Raw genomic sequence first — 17,326 nt, forward strand, 5'->3', positions numbered from 1 at the left:
ACCGAGGTCACAAAGATTCCCCTCCAGCTGCTGGAAGTTTCACAGTTTCACGTTTTGTGTGTAAGTCTGTGTTGCATTTGGAGTTTGGAAAGGGATGTCGATATCCCTTGTTTCAGGATAATCTGTTGAAAGGACTGTTTTTGCTGGAAATGAATTGACCATGCGTCTGCGGGTCTGTTCTTCTCCACTGATGTGTGTCTGTCCGTTCGGCCGACACCGCACCCCCTCGATGACCATGGTTCTGCCATCAGTCTGGAAACTGACGCGAGTCCTCCAACGTTGCTACTTCTTAAAGTTGTTGTGGCAATTCTGTCCCTAGCTTTTTCATATACATTTTACAGTCAGCTTGTTGATTTCCACAAAGAAAACTCTGCTAGTGTTTTGATTAGAAGTCTGTGGAATCAGTATGTCCATTTGGGAAGAATTGTAGCCTTCACAACACTGAGCCTTCTGATCTGACAATACGATACAGTTTCTCTCGTAGGTATTTTGTAGCTCTCAGCCTATAGATCCTGCACATTTTGTGAGGCTTACTCCTAGATATTTGATTGTTTGGGGACCATTATAAATGATACATTTTAAAAATTTCAGTTTCTGATTGTTACCAGGATGTAGAAATAGAATTCAGTTTTGCGTTTTGTACCCCACAACCTTATTAAACTCACTTTCAGTAATTTGTTTGTGATGCTGTGGAATCTTGTATAAACGATCGTGTCTCAACGAGAGACGATCTTGTTTCTTCCTTTCCCACGCTTGTAGATAAGTGTCTTGTATTCCTGTTTCTCAGCCTGCTCTGTGGCCAGCACGGTGCGTGAGTGGGCAGCGTGGACAGCCCGTCCTCGTTCCCGATTTAGGAGAAAAGCTTTCGGTCTTGGCCTTTCACTGTAGTGCTTACTGAAGGTTTTCTGCCGTGTCCTTTGCGGGCTAAGGGAGCTCTCTTCCGTTCCTGATTCGTGGACGGTATTTATCACAAATGGATGGTGGTTTTTGTCCGATGCTTCTCTGCGTCTGTTAAGATGACCCTGTGGTTTGCTGGTGGCGGATTCCATCCTGAGTGTGGAGTCTTGTGTCTGCGCTCGTGTGTTCTTGTCGCGTCTGCCTGGGGTTGGGGTCGGGGTCGTGCCAGCCTCGGCAGGTAGGTGGGGGACTGCTCCCTCCTGCTCTGTTTTCTGGACAAGTCTGTGTTGGACTGGTGTTAACTTCCTCTGTAAGCGCTCGGTGGAATCTGCCAGTAGGAGACCTCTGGGCCTAGAGTTTTCTTTACGGGAAGGCTCTTTCCCTTTGTCTTCCGTTTCCAGAAGCTCGGTGAGATGTGCCTTGGCATGGATGTCTTTGGGATCAGCCTGTTTGGGGTTTGCTCAGCTCTTCTCTGTTTGTTTTAACAGCTTTCCTGAGATCTAATTCACACACCACGCACTTTGCCCACTCACAGCATACAATGGAGCCGCTTCTAGCGTCTTCACAGACATCACAGCTTCCGCCCCGGTTGTAGAACATTTTATCATCTCAGGAAGTTCTGCGTCCCTTAGCCGTCACGCGCCCACCCTGTCCTTCCCAGCCCTAAGCAGCTGTTACTCATATCATAATCGGGACTTCCTCCCTTTAATGCCCGTGCAATATCTAGTGTATGGCTCTGGCAAGTTTCATTCCCCCATTTATCAGGTGAGGGACATTGGAGTTATTTAAACCTCTTGGCTGTTACTGTGATGTGACGCTGCTCTGGGCACAGGTGTCTGTGTGGCATGTACCCGGGAGTGGAATTGTGGGGTCACGTGGTAGCTCCGTGTACCCCTGTGAGGACCCAGCAGACTGTTTTCCAAGGTGGCTGCACCGTTGGACCTGCCAGCAATGTATGAGGGTTCCAGTTCTCTCTCCTCTTCATGACGCCCGTTCTTGTCTCCTTTCTCTCGCAGCCACCTAAGTAGATGAGAACTGGTGTCGGTTTGCATTTCCCTAGTGACTGATGACGTTGAGCATCTGCACACGTGTCTTTTGGCCTTGTGTATGTCTTCTTTGGAGAAATGTCTACAAAGATCTTCTGCCCGTTTTTAGTTTTTTTAATTTTTTTTAAAAGATTTTTATTTGAGAGAGAAAGAGAGAGACCGCGAGAGAGGCAGAGGGAGAAGCAGGCTCCCCCACTGAGGGACCAGGACCCTGAGATCATGACCTGAGCCAAAGGCAGGCGCTTAACCGACTGAGCCACCCAGGTGCCCCTCTTCTGCCCATTTTTAAATTAGATTGTCTTTTTATTATTGAGTTGTAAGAATTCTTCATATAGTGTGGATACGAGCCCTTTATCAGGTATATGATTTGCAAATACTTTCTCTCTGTGGGTTTTTCACTTTCTTGATGTCTTTTGAAGCACAAAAGTTTTGTTTTCTCGCTCCTATGTTTTCCTCAAAGCTCTTAATGTCTGTGACCCCCTGGTGTTACCTTCTGCATGTGGGGCAAGGAAGGAGCTTCATTCTGTTAGACGCGGATGCTGCCTGTGGAGAAGATCTTTCCCCCGCCCAAGTGACTTGGCATCATTCAGCGTCTCCAGTCTGTAAATTTACAGCTTTTGACACACTTGGGGGATTTTCAAACATTATTTCTTTTTTTCTTTAAGCCACGGCCTTCACCCCTTTTACCCATGCTCTCCACCCCTCCCTCTGGCAACCACCAATATGTTCTCTTGTGTCTGTGAGTTTGGGTTTTGTCTTCTTTTAGGCTTTACATACAAATGAGATCATATAGTATTTGTCTTCGACTTATTTCACTTAGTGTAATGCCCTCCAGGTCCATACGTGTTGTCACAGACGGAAGATTTCCTTCTTTGATTTCTGAATAATACTCCATTGTGTATCTATACACCACGTCTTCATCCATTCATCCGTTGATGGATATTTGGCTATTGTAGATAATGCTGCAGTAAACATAGGGGTGCATGTATCTTTTTGAGTTAGCGATTTTGTTTTCTTAGGATAAATACCCAGAAGTGGAATTACTGGATCACATGGTATTTCCATTTTTAACTTTTTGAGGAACCTCCATACTGTTGTCCAGAGGTGGCATTCCCACCAACAGTGCACAAGGGGTCCCCTTTCTCTGTATCCTTTTACCAGCACCTGTTGTTTCTGGTGTTGTTGATTTAGCCATTTTGGCAGGTGTGAGGTGGTATCTCGTTGTGGTTTTGATTTGCATTTCCCTGATGATGAGTGATGTGGAGCATCTTTTCAGGTGTCTTTTGGGCATCTGGATGTCTTCTTTGGAAAAGTGTCTATTCGGGACCTCTGCCTATTTTTTAATTGGATTGTTTGGTTTTTACTGAGTTGTATCAGTTCTTCATATATTTTGGATATGAATCCCTAATCAGACATACAATTTGCAGATATTTTTTCCCATCCCATAGGCTGCCTTTTCGTCGTTAATCGTTTCCTTTGCTGTGCAGAAGCTTTTTAGTTTGACATAATCCCACTGGTTTATCTTTGCTTTTGGTGTCAGATCCCAAAAATCATGAAGACTGATGTCCAGGAGCTTATTATGCCTGTGTTTTCTTCTGGGAGTAAGAGGTCTTACGTTCAAGTCTTTAATCCGTTTTGAGTTTATTTTTGTGTGTGGTGTAAGAATGTGGTCCAGTCTCATTCTTGTGCACGTGGCCGTCCAGTTTTCCCAACGCCACTTGGGGAAGAGACTGTGCTTTCCTCATTGTATATTTTTGGCTCCTTTTTCATAACTTAATTGGCCACGTAGGCACGGGTTCTGTACCATCGGTGGGTGCGTTCTTGCGCCAGCACCACGCTGGTTGGGTTACTGCGACTCTGCAGGATCGTTTGCAGTCAGGCAGCGTGACACCTCCAGGTCTGTTCTTCCTCCTCAGTGCAGCTGTGGCTACTCATGGTCTCGTGGTTCCATGTACATTTTAGGATTTGTTGCTCTATTTCTGTGTAAAAATGCCCCTGGTGTTTTGGTAGGGATTGTGTTGAATCTGTAGATTGCTTTGGGCAGTGTGGACACTTTAATGTTAATTCCTCCAATCCATGAGCATGGTGCGTCTTTCCATTCGTCTGTGTCGTCTTCAGTTTCTTTCATCAACATGGTACAGTTTTCAGAGGACAGTTCCTCACCTCGGCTGCATTTACTCCTACAGACGCCATTTCTTATTACAGATATTTACTCAGCCCCACGTCTCCTGTTTCTGGGTCTCCAGTGGCACCAGCATTAGACCTGTTGCTACAGCCTCCCATTCCCGTCAGCCTCTCCATTTGTTGAGATTCGGGGTGACCTCAAGGTCACGGGTTCTTTCCTCTCTGCCCCCGTTCTGCTGTAGAGAGCTCCATTCAGGTTTTTCCCCCCAGTTTTTTGTTTTTGTTTCTTAGAGAGAGAGAGAGCACGAGTAGGGTGGAGGGGCAGAGGGAGGAAGAGAGAATCTCAAGCAGACTCCTACACTCAGCACAGAGCCTGAGGCAGGGCTCAGTCTCCTGACGCTGAGATCGTGACCTGACCCAAAATCAAGAATGGGACGCTCAACCGCCTGAGCCACCCGGATGCCCCCAGCATTTTTTTATTTTTCAGTTCTAAACTTTTCACTTCACTCTCGTTTCTTTTATGTCTTTGCTGAGAGTTTTTATTTTTTCATGTGTTTCAGGCATGTTCATAATTTTCATCGAAGCATTTTTATGACATCTTTTTTAATGTCTTTGTCAGATAATTCTAACATCCGTGTCATCTTGGTGTTGGCTTCTGATGATTGCTTTTCTCATTCAACCTGAGGTTTTTCCGGTTGTTGGTTTTCAGATGAAACCAGGACATCTTGGGCTTTGTGTCGAGACTCAGATCTCACTTAAATCTTCTGTTGGGACTCACCTCCTGGGCATCTCAGTTGGGGGTGGGAGTCCAGGTTCCCCACCCGTATCTTCCATGACCCAGGGAGGGGAGGGCAGGCAGGGCGGCACAGGGGCTCTGGTGCTGCTCCGCACGTGCCCTCCCCTGGCACCAGGGAGGGGTGGGTGCCTAATCAGCTCATTGCCGCTGGCCTGGCCCCCCACCCCAGCCTTTGTTGGTGGGGGTGGGGAAGGTCGTGAGCTGGCAGGGTAGTTATTAATCTAAGAATGTTGGCTCCTAGGGGCGCCTGGGTGGCTCAGTGGGCAGAGCATGCGACTCTCGATCTCAGGGTCAGGAGTCCGAGCCCTACGTTGGGGTAGAGATTACTTTAGAATAAATAAATAATTTAAAATTCAAAAACCTCAAAAATAGAACAGTATTAATTTTTAGAAAAAAGAAATACTGTATTTTCAGGGTCTTGTTCTTGGTCCTCTGGCTTTTCCTCGTCTGTTCCTGCTGGTGTGTCTGCGCTTCCCGCCTCTCTAGCGCCCAGGCTGGGGCACGGGAGGGGACAGACAGTGCTGGGACCTGTCACTGAGTCGTTCCTCGGAGCCTGAGGTCCCTGGCTGGTCTGCCTTCTTCTGTCTGCCGTCAGAGTGTCGTGTTTGTCCTGCGTATGACGTCCTGGGTTTCTAGCTGCCCTTGGCAGGAGGAATAGGGAAAAGCTCATCTTCATCTTGCAGAAGTGGAAGTCCCTATGAGAACATTTGTTTTAAGTATAAATTCAATTTCTTTAGTAAATATAAGACTATCCAGGTGACCCGTTTGTTCTTGAGTGGCTCTGGTGACTTCTTTAAGTGGTAGAATTTATGGTCCAGGAGTCTGTAATGTTCTGTTCTTAGAGTCTGTACTGAGGGCCCTTCTCTCGCTCCTGATCCTGATAATTCAGGTCTTTTCTCTTTTTTTTGTAGTTGGTCTGGCTGTAGATTTGCCATTCCTTTCAGAGGAACAGCTCTGGTTTCGTTGCGTTTTCTGCATTTCCCTGTTTTTTAGTCGTTGATTTCTGCTCTTTGTTAGCCCTTTCCTTCTACTTGCTTTGGATTTAATTTAGCCTCCTCTCTCTGGTTTCTTAGATCACTGATTTGAAACCTTCCTTCTTTGCAATGTAACACTTAATAACATTCCAGTATAAGGACCACATGACACAAATACAGTGTAGGTGAGCCGTGGGTTTGTCGAGCTTCTCGTGACAGAATGTGACGCATTTTGGTGGCACTTAAGTGAGACCGTGTCCGGGGACGAGTGTCGCAGGATGGCACAGGGTCTGGAAGCTGCCATACCAGGAGTGACCCAAGAAGCCGGAAGACCCCTGGGAGCATGAGAGCTGTTTTACCAGAATCAGGGATTCATGTCGCAGGAGTGTGCTGGCAGAGTGGGTAACAGCCACCAGAAAGCAGACCTCGGCTGAGTGACAGGAAGACCTTCCAGCAGTCAGATCGGCTCCAGCCGGGGACCAGCTTCAGGGTTGGAGGAGACGGGGCCCCAGCCAGGGATGACGAGAGTAAACCATTTGGCTTTGGGGTCTCTGGCGCTCACACCAGCAGCTCCACTTAGTGGGGTCTTCGCACTGGTACACCCTGCCGGATGTCCACCCAGAGCTGTCTTTGAAGACCTCACTGCTGCACCGAGACCAGAAATCAGAATTTTCATCACTAGGTCAATAGGGAGCTGGTTAAATAATTTACGGTGTACCCATACGTGTGTTACAAGACTTAAATGAATTAACTCATGAAAATCAATGTATATAAAATGCTCAGAATAGTGCCTGGCCTGTAAGTAGGCACCGTGTGAGTTAACTGCAGTGAAACTATTTAGAAGACTGTTGAATGATCCACCAGCTCTATTAGGCAGAGGAAAGTAGAGAGCAGTGTGTGCACACGCCTATCTCCCTGTGTCCACACGTGTGCGCGCACATCCACACGTGCTCCAAAACATACAAGTTGGTAGCGGCGGTGGATATTTGGAGGGCGGCCAGCGGACCGAGGTCTTGTCAAAGCAGTACACGTCCCATGAGGTTCTAGAAACAACGTGCATATCGTGACCACCTGCTCACAGTTCCCTACACTCGTTTCCCTAAATGAGGAGACGCGGATGGGACGATGAGATTGTTCAAGACGTGTTCATCAGAATTCTCCCCGGTACATCGTTCTTTAACGTTCTCGTCGGTTCCTGACCGTTTCTGACCTGTTCTTCAGGCAGTGTGTTCAAGAGATGACGTAAAAGCGGTTAGAATTCCCGGACTTCGTCAGAGCTCCGGTTCTGCTCGAGTTATCTTTAATCTCTTCACCGACCTGGACGCCGCAGATCATGACCTGCTGTGGGGGTCAGGCCCATGACATCTGTAGCAGAAGAGGTGCTGCTTTCCTGACGCTCCCCCCGTTGCTCTGAGACCGCGCCTAGGATTTAACCTTCTGAAATTCTCTCCTGAGGAAGCTTGTCAGATGCTCGAGATTTGTCTGTGTTTGTCAAAACCATAATTGTACTACTTTGAAAAGTAGGAAGGAAGCCACGTGTCCGACACCAGAAGTCTTGGCGCACGTTTTGGCAAAGTCACAGGAAGCAGTGCTGTGTAATCTGAAAACATTTAATACCCCGGAGAAGTGGTCAGAGTCGGGGCGAGGCGGTACGGGGCACGCACCTGCTGCTGGCCGGAGCGCGAGGGCCCCCACGGCCGAGAGCAGTCCGCTGGCGGCGGCGGCCTGCGGCTCAGTGCTCCCTTCCCGGGTGCGCTCAGGGTTCGCTGGAGCAAACCTGGGTGGGAATGTGTCCACCAACGGGGAGCGGACGGACGCCAGTGCCGTGAAAACCAAGGGAGGCGGGCAGTCTTCCAGATTAAGGGAGACGAGAGAGGGCACAGGGTGTTGGATTGGACACTGGGCCGGGGCAGAAAGGTCGGGCGGGCGTCACGAGGCAGACAGAGCGTGTGTGGAGACAGTGGGTCAGGTGACCCACGCTGGGACGTGGAATTGGTCAGGCTGGTCAGGGAACGTCCCTGTTTTAGCAAATGCGGACTCCCTGCAACTTAGCCCTGCACGGCCGGGGAGGAAGAGCGTGGACCGCAAAAGGAAACAAGTGACAGGTGGCAAATCTGAGTAAAGACTCTGTGGGAATTCTTTGTGTTATTCTTTCAACTTTCTCAAGTCTGAAATTGTATCAAAACTGTGAAGTAGCGACAAGCCCAAGAAGATCGTGTGTGTCGTTCGGGCCGCGAAGGCCCCGCCGCAGCAGAAGTGGGTCATGTTCCGGGAGCTCAGGCGTGACCACTGTGGTATTACCAAGTGTGTGTGGTGTGGGGTGTTCCGTAGACATCAACAGGAAGTGCAGGTTACAAAATTAGGAATGTAGACTTTTTAGGACCTCGACAGAGTAAGGACTATCATGAAGGCCTTAAATTTGCCTTTCCAAGAAACAGTGCTCATAATGTTAGCTCATCATGTTAAGTGAACAAACTGCTGAGTTACAGAACAGCGTCCAAAGTTTTAAATATGTATTACATGTACATGGGCAAAAAAAACATCAAAATATTTACACTGTAGCTAGTGGAAAGACACGTAACTTTGTTTAAATTAACTTTGTATTTTTATACTGTCTTCTAAACTGTATGTGTTGAACATGTATGAAATTTATTTGCAGAATAGGAAACAACAAAACAATAAAAAAACAAAAACCCAGGGGCGCCTGGGTGGCTCAGTCAGTTAAACATCTGCCTTTGGCTCAGATCGTGATCTCAGGGTCCTGGGATCGAATCCTGAGTCAGGCTCCCTGCTCAGGGAGCCTGCTTCTGTCTTTCCCTCTGCCCCTGCTTGAGCACTCTCTCTCTGTCAAATGAATAAATTATCTTAAAATTAAAAAAACTAAAACTAAAACCTGAATAGCCACTTGGGGACTTAGGAGGGCAGGCTTGGTCGGGTGGCCACCAGCTAGTGGCGCTCCACCCCACCCCCCACCGCCAGCGCCCAGCCCCGCCCAGCAGCATGTCCCTTGCAGATTGGCTTCACCACGGACCCGCGCATGGCCCGCTCCTCGCCCTACCCCACTGACGTGGCCCGCGTTGTGAATGCCCCCATTTTCCACGTGAACTCGGACGACCCAGAGGCCGTCATGTACGTGTGCAAGGTGGCAGCCGAGTGGCGGAGCACCTTCCACAAGGACGTGGTGGTGGACCTGGTGAGTGGCTTCCATCTGTGGCCGTGGAGGCGGGGCGGGCTCCCTGGGGGGGCAGGCTCACCACCATGGCTCCCCACACGGGCTCCCACACCTGCCAGCATCCACGGGCCTTTCCGGGGTCACCTGGCTGCCCCTCCCCAGGGCTCCTGAGGCCCCAGCCTGGGGTCTTGTGCCAGGGTGTCCCCAAGTCACTCATTTCATCTCCTGTAACAGCGACTGCTGCGAAGGAGGTCTAGATGGTAGAGGAGGTACACTGGGGCGCTGTGCAGGAGAGCGGGCAGGTGCTGCTGGGTCCCTGACGCCGGCGTGTCCCTGCTGTGTCCAGGTGTGTTACCGGCGCAACGGCCACAACGAGATGGACGAGCCCATGTTCACGCAGCCGCTCATGTACAAGCAGATCCGCAAGCAGAAGCCCGTGCTGCAGAAGTATGCCGAGCTGCTGGTGTCCCAGGGCGTGGTCAACCAGCCCGAGTACGAGGTGTGTCCCCGGCTCTGGCTCGGGAGGGGTAGAGAGAGGCCAGGCGGGGCCGGGGCTCCGACTCCGAGCAGGCCTGCAGCCAGCAGATGTGGCGACGAAGGCAGGGGCAGAGACGATAACACGGCGGGCTTCTCGCGGCCTCGGAGTGGTGGTGCACGCGGGGGGCCTGTGCAGAGCGCCCCCCGACGGCTGTGCTGTGCCCGACCCTCCAGGAGGAGATCTCCAAGTACGACAAGATCTGTGAGGAGGCCTTCACCAGGTCTAAGGACGAGAAGATCCTGCACATCAAGCACTGGCTGGACTCCCCCTGGCCTGGTGAGCCGGGGACATCACCTGGGCACCTCTCCCACGCCCCACCACACCCCCTGTGGGCCCCAGTTGGTTCCTGGAAGAGTGGCGGCCGTGTGGCAGCTTGTCCTCCTGTCCTAGGCTTCTTCACCCTGGACGGGCAGCCGAGGAGCATGACCTGCCCCTCCACGGGCCTGACGGAGGACATCCTGACGCACATCGGGAACGTGGCCAGCTCCGTGCCCGTGGAGAACTTCACCATTCATGGAGGTGAGGACGCCCACTGAGCTGTGGAGGTGTTGGGCCACGTCCGTGGACTTCTCTCCAGCATGGGGCAGGCCCCATGGTGGAGGACAGGGTGGGACATCACAGCTGCTGGCCGGGCCGCTGGGGCGCCGCTCCTGTCACGAGCGGGCGGCCGGTGAGCACCGTGTCTGCGCAGGGCTGAGCCGCATCCTGAAGACCCGCGGGGAGCTGGTGAAGAACAGGACCGTGGACTGGGCTCTGGCGGAGTACATGGCCTTCGGCTCGCTCCTGAAGGAGGGCATCCACATCCGGCTGAGCGGCCAGGATGTGGAGCGCGGCACCTTCAGGTAACGCTCCCGGGGTTCTGGCGGCACCGCAAAGCGCAGCGGGCGGAGAGGGAGGGCTTCGGCGTTTCTCAGGAGAGAAGCCCGTGTCGGCCGGAAGCAGCCTCCCCTGCTCTGACGTGGACACACCTCTGGGGTCTGCGTGGCGGGGCGGAGCGCGGGCGCTGTGCCTCCTGATCTGTGCTCTTGCGCCTCAGCCACCGCCACCACGTGCTCCACGACCAGAACGTGGACAAGAAGACCTGCATCCCCATGAACCACCTCTGGCCCAACCAGGCCCCCTACACTGTGTGCAACAGCTCGCTGTCCGAGTACGGGGTCCTGGGTGAGTGCCCCGGCCCACCGCCCTGCTCCCCGCCGCCCGGCCCGCCGCAGCCCCCTGACTCACTCTGCTCCTGTCCCGCCTCCTCGCTCTGCAGGCTTTGAGCTGGGCTTTGCCATGGCCAGCCCCAACGCCCTGGTCCTCTGGGAGGCCCAGTTTGGGGACTTCCACAACACGGCCCAGTGCATCATCGACCAGTTCATCTGCCCGGGACAGGCCAAGTGGGTCCGGCAGAACGGCATCGTGCTGCTGCTGCCCCATGGCATGGAGGGCATGGTGAGCCCCCCCTCCCCGGCCCCAGAAGCTGGCGCGGTGCAGTGTGGTGCGCCCCCGTCTCCGAGGGCGGGTGTCCGTCCTGCTCCACCTCTGGTGAGGAGCAGGGCTGCCGGCACAGGCTGCCCTGGCTCAGACGCCCCTGCTCACCTCGCTGCAGAGGCCCGTGGGAGACCGTCTCAGGACCGGGGGTTGGAAACCGTGCAGAGCCAGGCTGTGGGCCCCTCCACGCTCTGGGGGACGGCAGGGGGTTGAAGCACTAGTGGGGTCAGTGCAACTCGGCGTTTTTCAGACCAGAAGTGACCCGAGTCCGTTAAGGAAGAGATGTGGCGAGTGCACCTCCCACCTCTGCAGAGCTCCCGAACCTAATTTGTGTGTGGTTCCAGGGCCCGGAACATTCCTCCGCCCGGCCGGAGCGGTTCCTGCAGATGTGCAATGATGATCCGGACGTCCTGCCGGTGAGCAGAGCGGCCACCCCACGGCCACCGTGGCTCCGCGCCCAGGCCTCGGGGGGTGATGGGTGGGCGGCTCCAGCTGGCCCCCCAGAAGTGAGAGTCCCCCTCCTGCCGCGTGAGGAGCAGCTGTCTGCACCGGGTTCGGGCAGACGTCTTAGAGGAAAGAACTCGGGCACCTCTGGGCCGGGTTCAGTGGGTGACCAGGACTCGGTCTCTAAAGCGAATCAGGCTGGGCTCTAGGTAGAACCGAGGTCCAGGCGTGGCTGTGCTCTCAGAGAGCGGGAGGGATGGAGTGGGACAGAGACCCCGCCGCGTGAGCTCCTGCCGGGGTCCCCGTGGCAGCTGGGGCAGCCCCGCGGCAGGGGCTCAGTCGGCCGGCCCCCGGCCTCTCCCTCGAGCTGCAGAACCTGGAGGAAGCCAACTTCGACATAAACCAGCTGTATGACTGCAACTGGGTTGTTGTCAACTGCTCCACTCCCGGCAACTTCTTCCACGTGCTGCGGCGTCAGATTCTCTTGCCCTTCCGGAAGCCGGTCAGTTGGGGGCGTCCCTGCCCAGTGGGAGGATGGCCATGTGAGCGGGTGGTGGGCGGTGGGGCGCCGAGCATGGACGAGGGCTGCGCAGGGTCCTAGCCAGCAGGCTCCCGGGCAGGGCGTGGAATGGTGAGTAGAAGTGTGTGTGAAAGGCCCACAGGTCGAGACAGCCCGGCCCTGGGTGGGGACCCCGCGGAGAGGCTGGGCTCTGTCTCCCGGGTCCAGGGTAGGGGCACCGGGGCTCAGCAGGCTGGGACACGTCCTGGCGGAGTGCACATGCAGTTGCACGGGAAGCGGCAGCGTCCCGGCCCCTCCAGCCCGCAGAGCTGAGAGCGCGGTACCAGGTCCCCAGCCTGGAGACACGCAGGGGCCGTGCTGCTGGGCTTCCTTCCAGAACCCATGGGGCCTGATCCGTCGCGGGCCTGTGCTTCTCTTCCAGCTAATCATCTTCACCCCCAAGTCCTTGCTGCGGCACCCCGAGGCCAGAACCAGCTTCGACGAGATGCTCTCAGGTGGGTGTGGGGCAGGCTGCCGCTCTGTGGGGCTTGGGGCCTGTGCCTGAGCGTCTCACTGTGGCCCTTGCCACCGTTTCAGTAGTTGGATGAAGACCAGTGAACACGGCAGCCCACAGGTCGGAGCTTGCTTGTGAGGTGCTTAGAAGGTGTGTCTTGCGCCCCACCCACGTCTGCGGCCTTCACCTGGGTGCGCCCCAGGCCTCCTTTAGAGGCGGGGAAGCAAGTCTGAGCTCACAGTGCCCCCGCTGCCCGGCCGCTGCTCCCGGAGGGCATGCAGTGAGGCCCACAGCGTTGAGGTCCCCACCTGGACGGCAGGCCGCGGACACAGCACGGAGCAGCCCCGTGTCCCCGGGCTCACTGGGCCAGGGGAGCCCACCTCCTCCCAGACGTGGAGCCCCCTTAGTCATCAGGCAAGGTGAAGCCCTCCTTGGTTGGTTCGTTTTCCCATTTATCATTATTACGGTGAAATACACATAAAAGTTAAAACACAGGTGTTTTTACGTGTGCAGCTCACGAGCACTAAGCGCGCTCACACAGCTCTGCGGCCACCTCCAGAGCTCCCACTTTCTGTCCCCGGTCCCAGCTGTCAGAGGCCCCGCGTGTATGTGCGGGTGGGCGGCAGGTGTCCCCCCGTGTCTGCTCCTTGCCCCACGTCGCAGCAGGTGTCAGGACCCCTTCCCGCTTTAAGGCTGATGAAGATTCCAGCGTGTCGATGAACCGCTCGGCCTCTGTCCATCGGTGGACATTGGTTGCTTCCACTTTGGAGCGGCTGTGAACGATGCTGCTGTGAGCGTGGGCGTGCGGATATCTCTTCGTTTGGGCGTATCCCCAGAGGTGGAACTGCGGGGTCGCACGGTGATTCTGTTTTTAGGTTTTTGAGGAACCTCTGTACTGTTTTCCCCAGCAGCTGTGCCTTTTTATTTCCCCACCTACACTGGCGAGGGTTCCAGCTTTTCCACATCCGTGTCAGCCCTTGGTTTTTGTTTATAACGGCCGTCCTACCGCCCATGAAGTAGGACCCCTTTTTGGGGTTTTGGCCTGCATTTACCTGCTGATGCGTGATGGTGAGCCTCTTCTCATGCATCTGCTTTGGAGAAGTGTCTGTTGGGTCCTTTGCTTGATTTTGTCGGGTTGTTTGTGTTGTTGTTAGATTTTAGAAGTTCTTCTATGTGTTGGATACTAATCTAGCATCAGGTAGATGATGTGCAGCTCTTTTCTCCCATTCTGTGTACTCTCCTTTTTTTTTTTTTTTAAAGATTTTATTGATTTGTGAGAGAGGGAGAGAGCGAGCAAGTGAGTGAGGGGGAGCGGCAGAGGGAGAGGGAGAAGCAGGCTTCCCACTGAGCAGGGAGCCTGACGCGGGACTCTGTCCCAGGACCCTGGGATCATGACCTGAGCCGAAGGCAGATGCTTAACGACTGAGCCACCAGGTGCCACCCCCCCATATGTTGTCTCTTGATGCACAAAATGTTTAAAATTCCATGAAGTCTATTTTTCTCTCTTGTTGCTGGCGCCGTTGACGTCACTTCCAGGAAATCACTACCACATCCGCTGTCGTGTAGCGTTTGCCCTGTTTTCTTCTAAGAGTTTTATCATGGTGGCTCGTATGTTGAAGTCTTTAGCACATTTTGGGTTAATTTTCATGTGTGGCGTGAGGGTCCTTCCCTGCACGTGGACGTCCAGTTTTCCCAGCGTTCGCCGGGAAGACTCCCTCTCTTTCCCCACTGAACGGTCTGGGCTGTGTGTCCGCGGTCTGCACATCTCCGTGCCGGGTTCTGAAGTCGGGAACCGGGCCTCCCGCAGCCTCGCTCTCCTGTTCTAGGATCGCTCCGCCTATTCGGGGGCCTTTGCAATTCCATGAATTTTAGGATGGATTTCTCAATGTCTGCAGAATACGTCACTGGGCTTTTGGTCGGACTGAATCCGTAGACCACTTTGGGGCCCGTGGATATCATAGCAGCAGTGGGCCTGCCCGCGGGTGAACACACACGGTGTTCGGTTGGCTTGTGTCTTTCATTTCTTCCAGCAACGCCTTGCAGTTTTCGGTGTGCAAGTCTTCCCTGTGTTCGTTTATTTTTCAGTATTTTATTCCTTTTGATGCTGTGGCAAATGGAGTTTCTTATTTGTGTTTGGATCGGTCGTCCTTAGCGTGCAGAAATGCATCTGCGCTCTGAGTGTTGATTTTTTTATCCCGCAACTTTGCTGAGTTCGTTCATTCTAATTTTGGGGTTTTCTACATATGAGATCATGTCATCCACACACAGATAATTTTGTCTCTTCCTTTCCAATTTAGAGGCCTTTTATCTTCTCCCCCAGCTGCTCTGGCTGGGACTTCCAGTGCGAGGCTGGATGCGAGCAGTGACGTGAGCCTCCCAGTCTTGTTCCTGATCTTAGAGGAGAAGCTCAGTCTCGCACCACTGAGTATGACGTTTGCTGTGGGCCTTTCACATCTGGCCTTTATCCCGTGGGGGCAGTGTCCCTCTGTGGCACGAACGTGCGTGTGTGGGGGGGTGCACATCACCAGGGGAGACCCTTTGCTGGGTGTCGCTTCCGGAAGGCAGCTCGTTCCCCTCGTGGGGCCCGGCGCCGACGGTGGGGATCTGTGCGGAAGGCTTCAGTGTTTGTAACCTCGGGGGGAGCCTGAGCAGAGGGATCAGACTCCGTTGCCCTGGACTTCCGGGATGGGCTGTTCGGAAGAAGGAACTGGCATCACTTGCGGTCTGCAGCTGGCCTTGGCCTACTGTGCGCTGCGCACCCTGTGCTTCTCAAGGCTCTCTTGGCCTGGATGGATTCGGCGGCATCCGGGGCTGGTGCACATTGGCAGCTGCGTGTTGTGGTGTCTGCCCGTGTCATGGCCCTGCCTTGGGGGCCCCGCTCGTGCACGGCAGCAGCGGGAGGACCCCAGGTGTCCTCCACCAAGTCCTGAGACAACCCCGGCCGCGGGGATTCTCTCGTAGGAACCCACTTCCAGCGGGTCATCCCAGAAGATGGCCTTGCAGCCCAGAACCCGGAAAACGTCAAGAGACTTCTGTTCTGTACGGGCAAGGTGTACTATGACCTCACCCGGGAGCGGAAGGCACGGGGCATGGCGGAGCAGGTGGCCATCACGAGGATCGAACAGGTGAGGGTGGGCGGTGCGCAGCCGGGGCCCCGAGTCTCCTCAGAGCTTGTGGAGCATCCCCCCGGGGTCGCTCTTGGCTCCCTCCTGACCGCGCCCCTCGCTCTGTCCGCAGCTCTCCCCGTTCCCCTTCGACCTGCTGCTGCGGGAGGTGCGGAAGTACCCCAACGCCGAGCTGGGCTGGTGCCAGGAGGAGCACAAGAACCAGGGCTACTACGACTACGTGAAGCCCAGGCTGCGGACCACCATCAACCGTGCCAAGCCCGTGTGGTGCGTGGGGACCCCGAGAGCCGCGGGGGCTGGGCCGTCCGTGGCTTGGCCCTCACGCCCGCTGTCACCCCCTCAGGTATGCCGGCCGGGACCCCGCCGCCGCTCCAGCCACCGGCAACAAGAAGACCCACCTCACGGAGCTGCAGCGCCTCCTGGACACGGCCTTCGACCTGGACGCCTTCAAGAACTTCTCGTAGACGCTGCCTGGGCCACTGCCCTCCGCAGCCACGGCAGCCCCTCGCTTCTCAACTAAAGAATGGTGCCTCGGCCCACACCTCCGCCCATCCGCTGCACCGCACCCCCCTCGCCCGCGTACCCGTTAGGCTGCTGTCCCCCGTGTGCTTGGCTGCCCCCCCCAGACCAGAGGCCCCCAGGCGCTGTGACTTCCGTCCAGCCGAGCATCCTTCGTGGAGGCCGCGGGGAGCAGGAGGAGAGGGAGCCCCTGCGGGTGTCCTGGGAGGGTCACCTGTGCCCCAGCCCTCCCGCTGCCCCCGCAGGACCAGCCTCGTGTGGCCTCCCAGGTACCGGCCGTCCTGGGTCGCCCAGCACGGGGGCTGCTGCGCCTGGACAAGGTGGCCGCCTCTTCCCAGCCCGAGCCCCAGGCCCCTCGGAGGGAGCCGTCGCTGTCCGGACTTCGCGGGGTGGGCCGGGCTCTGGTGGGGCTCTCCCTGCGCACGGAACCGCGGCACTGCTTGGGGCGGCTGGCAGGAGGGGGCCTGCGCCCGGCCTGGTACAGAGAGGGCAGGTCCGCTCTCTGCAGTGTCCACTCCCACCCCTCGAGAGGGTCCCGGGCCACGTGTGGGGGCCGTCAGGCTTCACCCACCTGGGGCTCAGGGCTCAGGCCAGGCTGCTGCCCGCCCGCCCGCCCGCCCGGCCGGCCCACTCCGACACCGTGGAGGCGGAAGGGTTCTTCTCTGTGCCGCCACGCCAGAGCCGGTCAGGAGGGGAGAGGAGTGCCAGGGCCGACGGGCAGCTGGAGGAGAGCGGTCGCTTCCCTCACCCGTCACAGGAACAGATCTGATTTATTTATTTTGGTTAAAAAAAAAGAACAAAACAACTTTGCATTGCATTTGGCTTGACCCATAAACGAAGTTACCCTCGGGCCTGTCTGTGTCCTCCTTTCTGTCCGCCCTGCCCCTGCCCCCAGAAGAGGCTGACCCAGGCCTCCCCACCCTGCCTGGGAGGCAGCCCCTTGTTGCTCGGCCCTGTTGTGCCTGGTGCACCCCGCTCCTGCGCCTCCCCTGCTCCCCGGCTGGTCTGCGCCCCTGGAAGCCCACACAGCTCTGGCCTCTGCCGGGGCACCAGCCATGCCAGCAGGGCCCCAGGGGCTCCGTGGCCCCTCTTCACAAGAGCCCCGCCATCTTGAGCCCACAGCACAGCGTCCTTGGCCTCCTGGAGACTCAGGGAAAGGCCTGGGGAAGGACATAGAGGCTGATGACCACCCCATCCTCTAG

General features: G+C 55.5%; 1 protein-coding gene across 6 annotated transcripts in view; it reads left to right on the plus strand.

Moving 5' to 3' along the window:
* The window catches only part of OGDH (oxoglutarate dehydrogenase), a 70,693-nt gene extending 53,718 nt beyond the window's left edge, over positions 1 to 16,975 (plus strand). For 5 of the 6 annotated variants that reach the window (XM_036085227.2, XM_078059889.1, XM_078059888.1 and 2 more), the window contains 13 exons: positions 8,851 to 9,030; positions 9,356 to 9,508; positions 9,721 to 9,823; positions 9,938 to 10,066; positions 10,239 to 10,389; positions 10,584 to 10,711; positions 10,806 to 10,984; positions 11,368 to 11,439; positions 11,841 to 11,969; positions 12,409 to 12,481; positions 15,442 to 15,605; positions 15,718 to 15,872; positions 15,949 to 16,975. In XM_036085227.2, coding sequence (XP_035941120.2) covers positions 8,851 to 9,030; positions 9,356 to 9,508; positions 9,721 to 9,823; positions 9,938 to 10,066; positions 10,239 to 10,389; positions 10,584 to 10,711; positions 10,806 to 10,984; positions 11,368 to 11,439; positions 11,841 to 11,969; positions 12,409 to 12,481; positions 15,442 to 15,605; positions 15,718 to 15,872; positions 15,949 to 16,069 — 1,737 coding nt within the window. In that variant the 3' untranslated portion in view covers positions 16,070 to 16,975. Of the gene's footprint in view, positions 1 to 8,850; positions 9,031 to 9,355; positions 9,509 to 9,720; positions 9,824 to 9,937; positions 10,067 to 10,238; positions 10,390 to 10,583; positions 10,712 to 10,805; positions 10,985 to 11,367; positions 11,440 to 11,840; positions 11,970 to 12,408; positions 12,482 to 14,777; positions 15,136 to 15,441; positions 15,606 to 15,717; positions 15,873 to 15,948 lie in introns of those variants that run through there. The other variant, XM_078059890.1, reaches the window with a different exon arrangement.
* Positions 16,976 to 17,326: the final 351 nt, after the last annotated feature.

Source organism: Halichoerus grypus, chromosome 12, assembly GCF_964656455.1.
Source record: "Halichoerus grypus chromosome 12, mHalGry1.hap1.1, whole genome shotgun sequence".
NCBI classification, from domain to species: Eukaryota; Metazoa; Chordata; class Mammalia; order Carnivora; family Phocidae; genus Halichoerus; species Halichoerus grypus.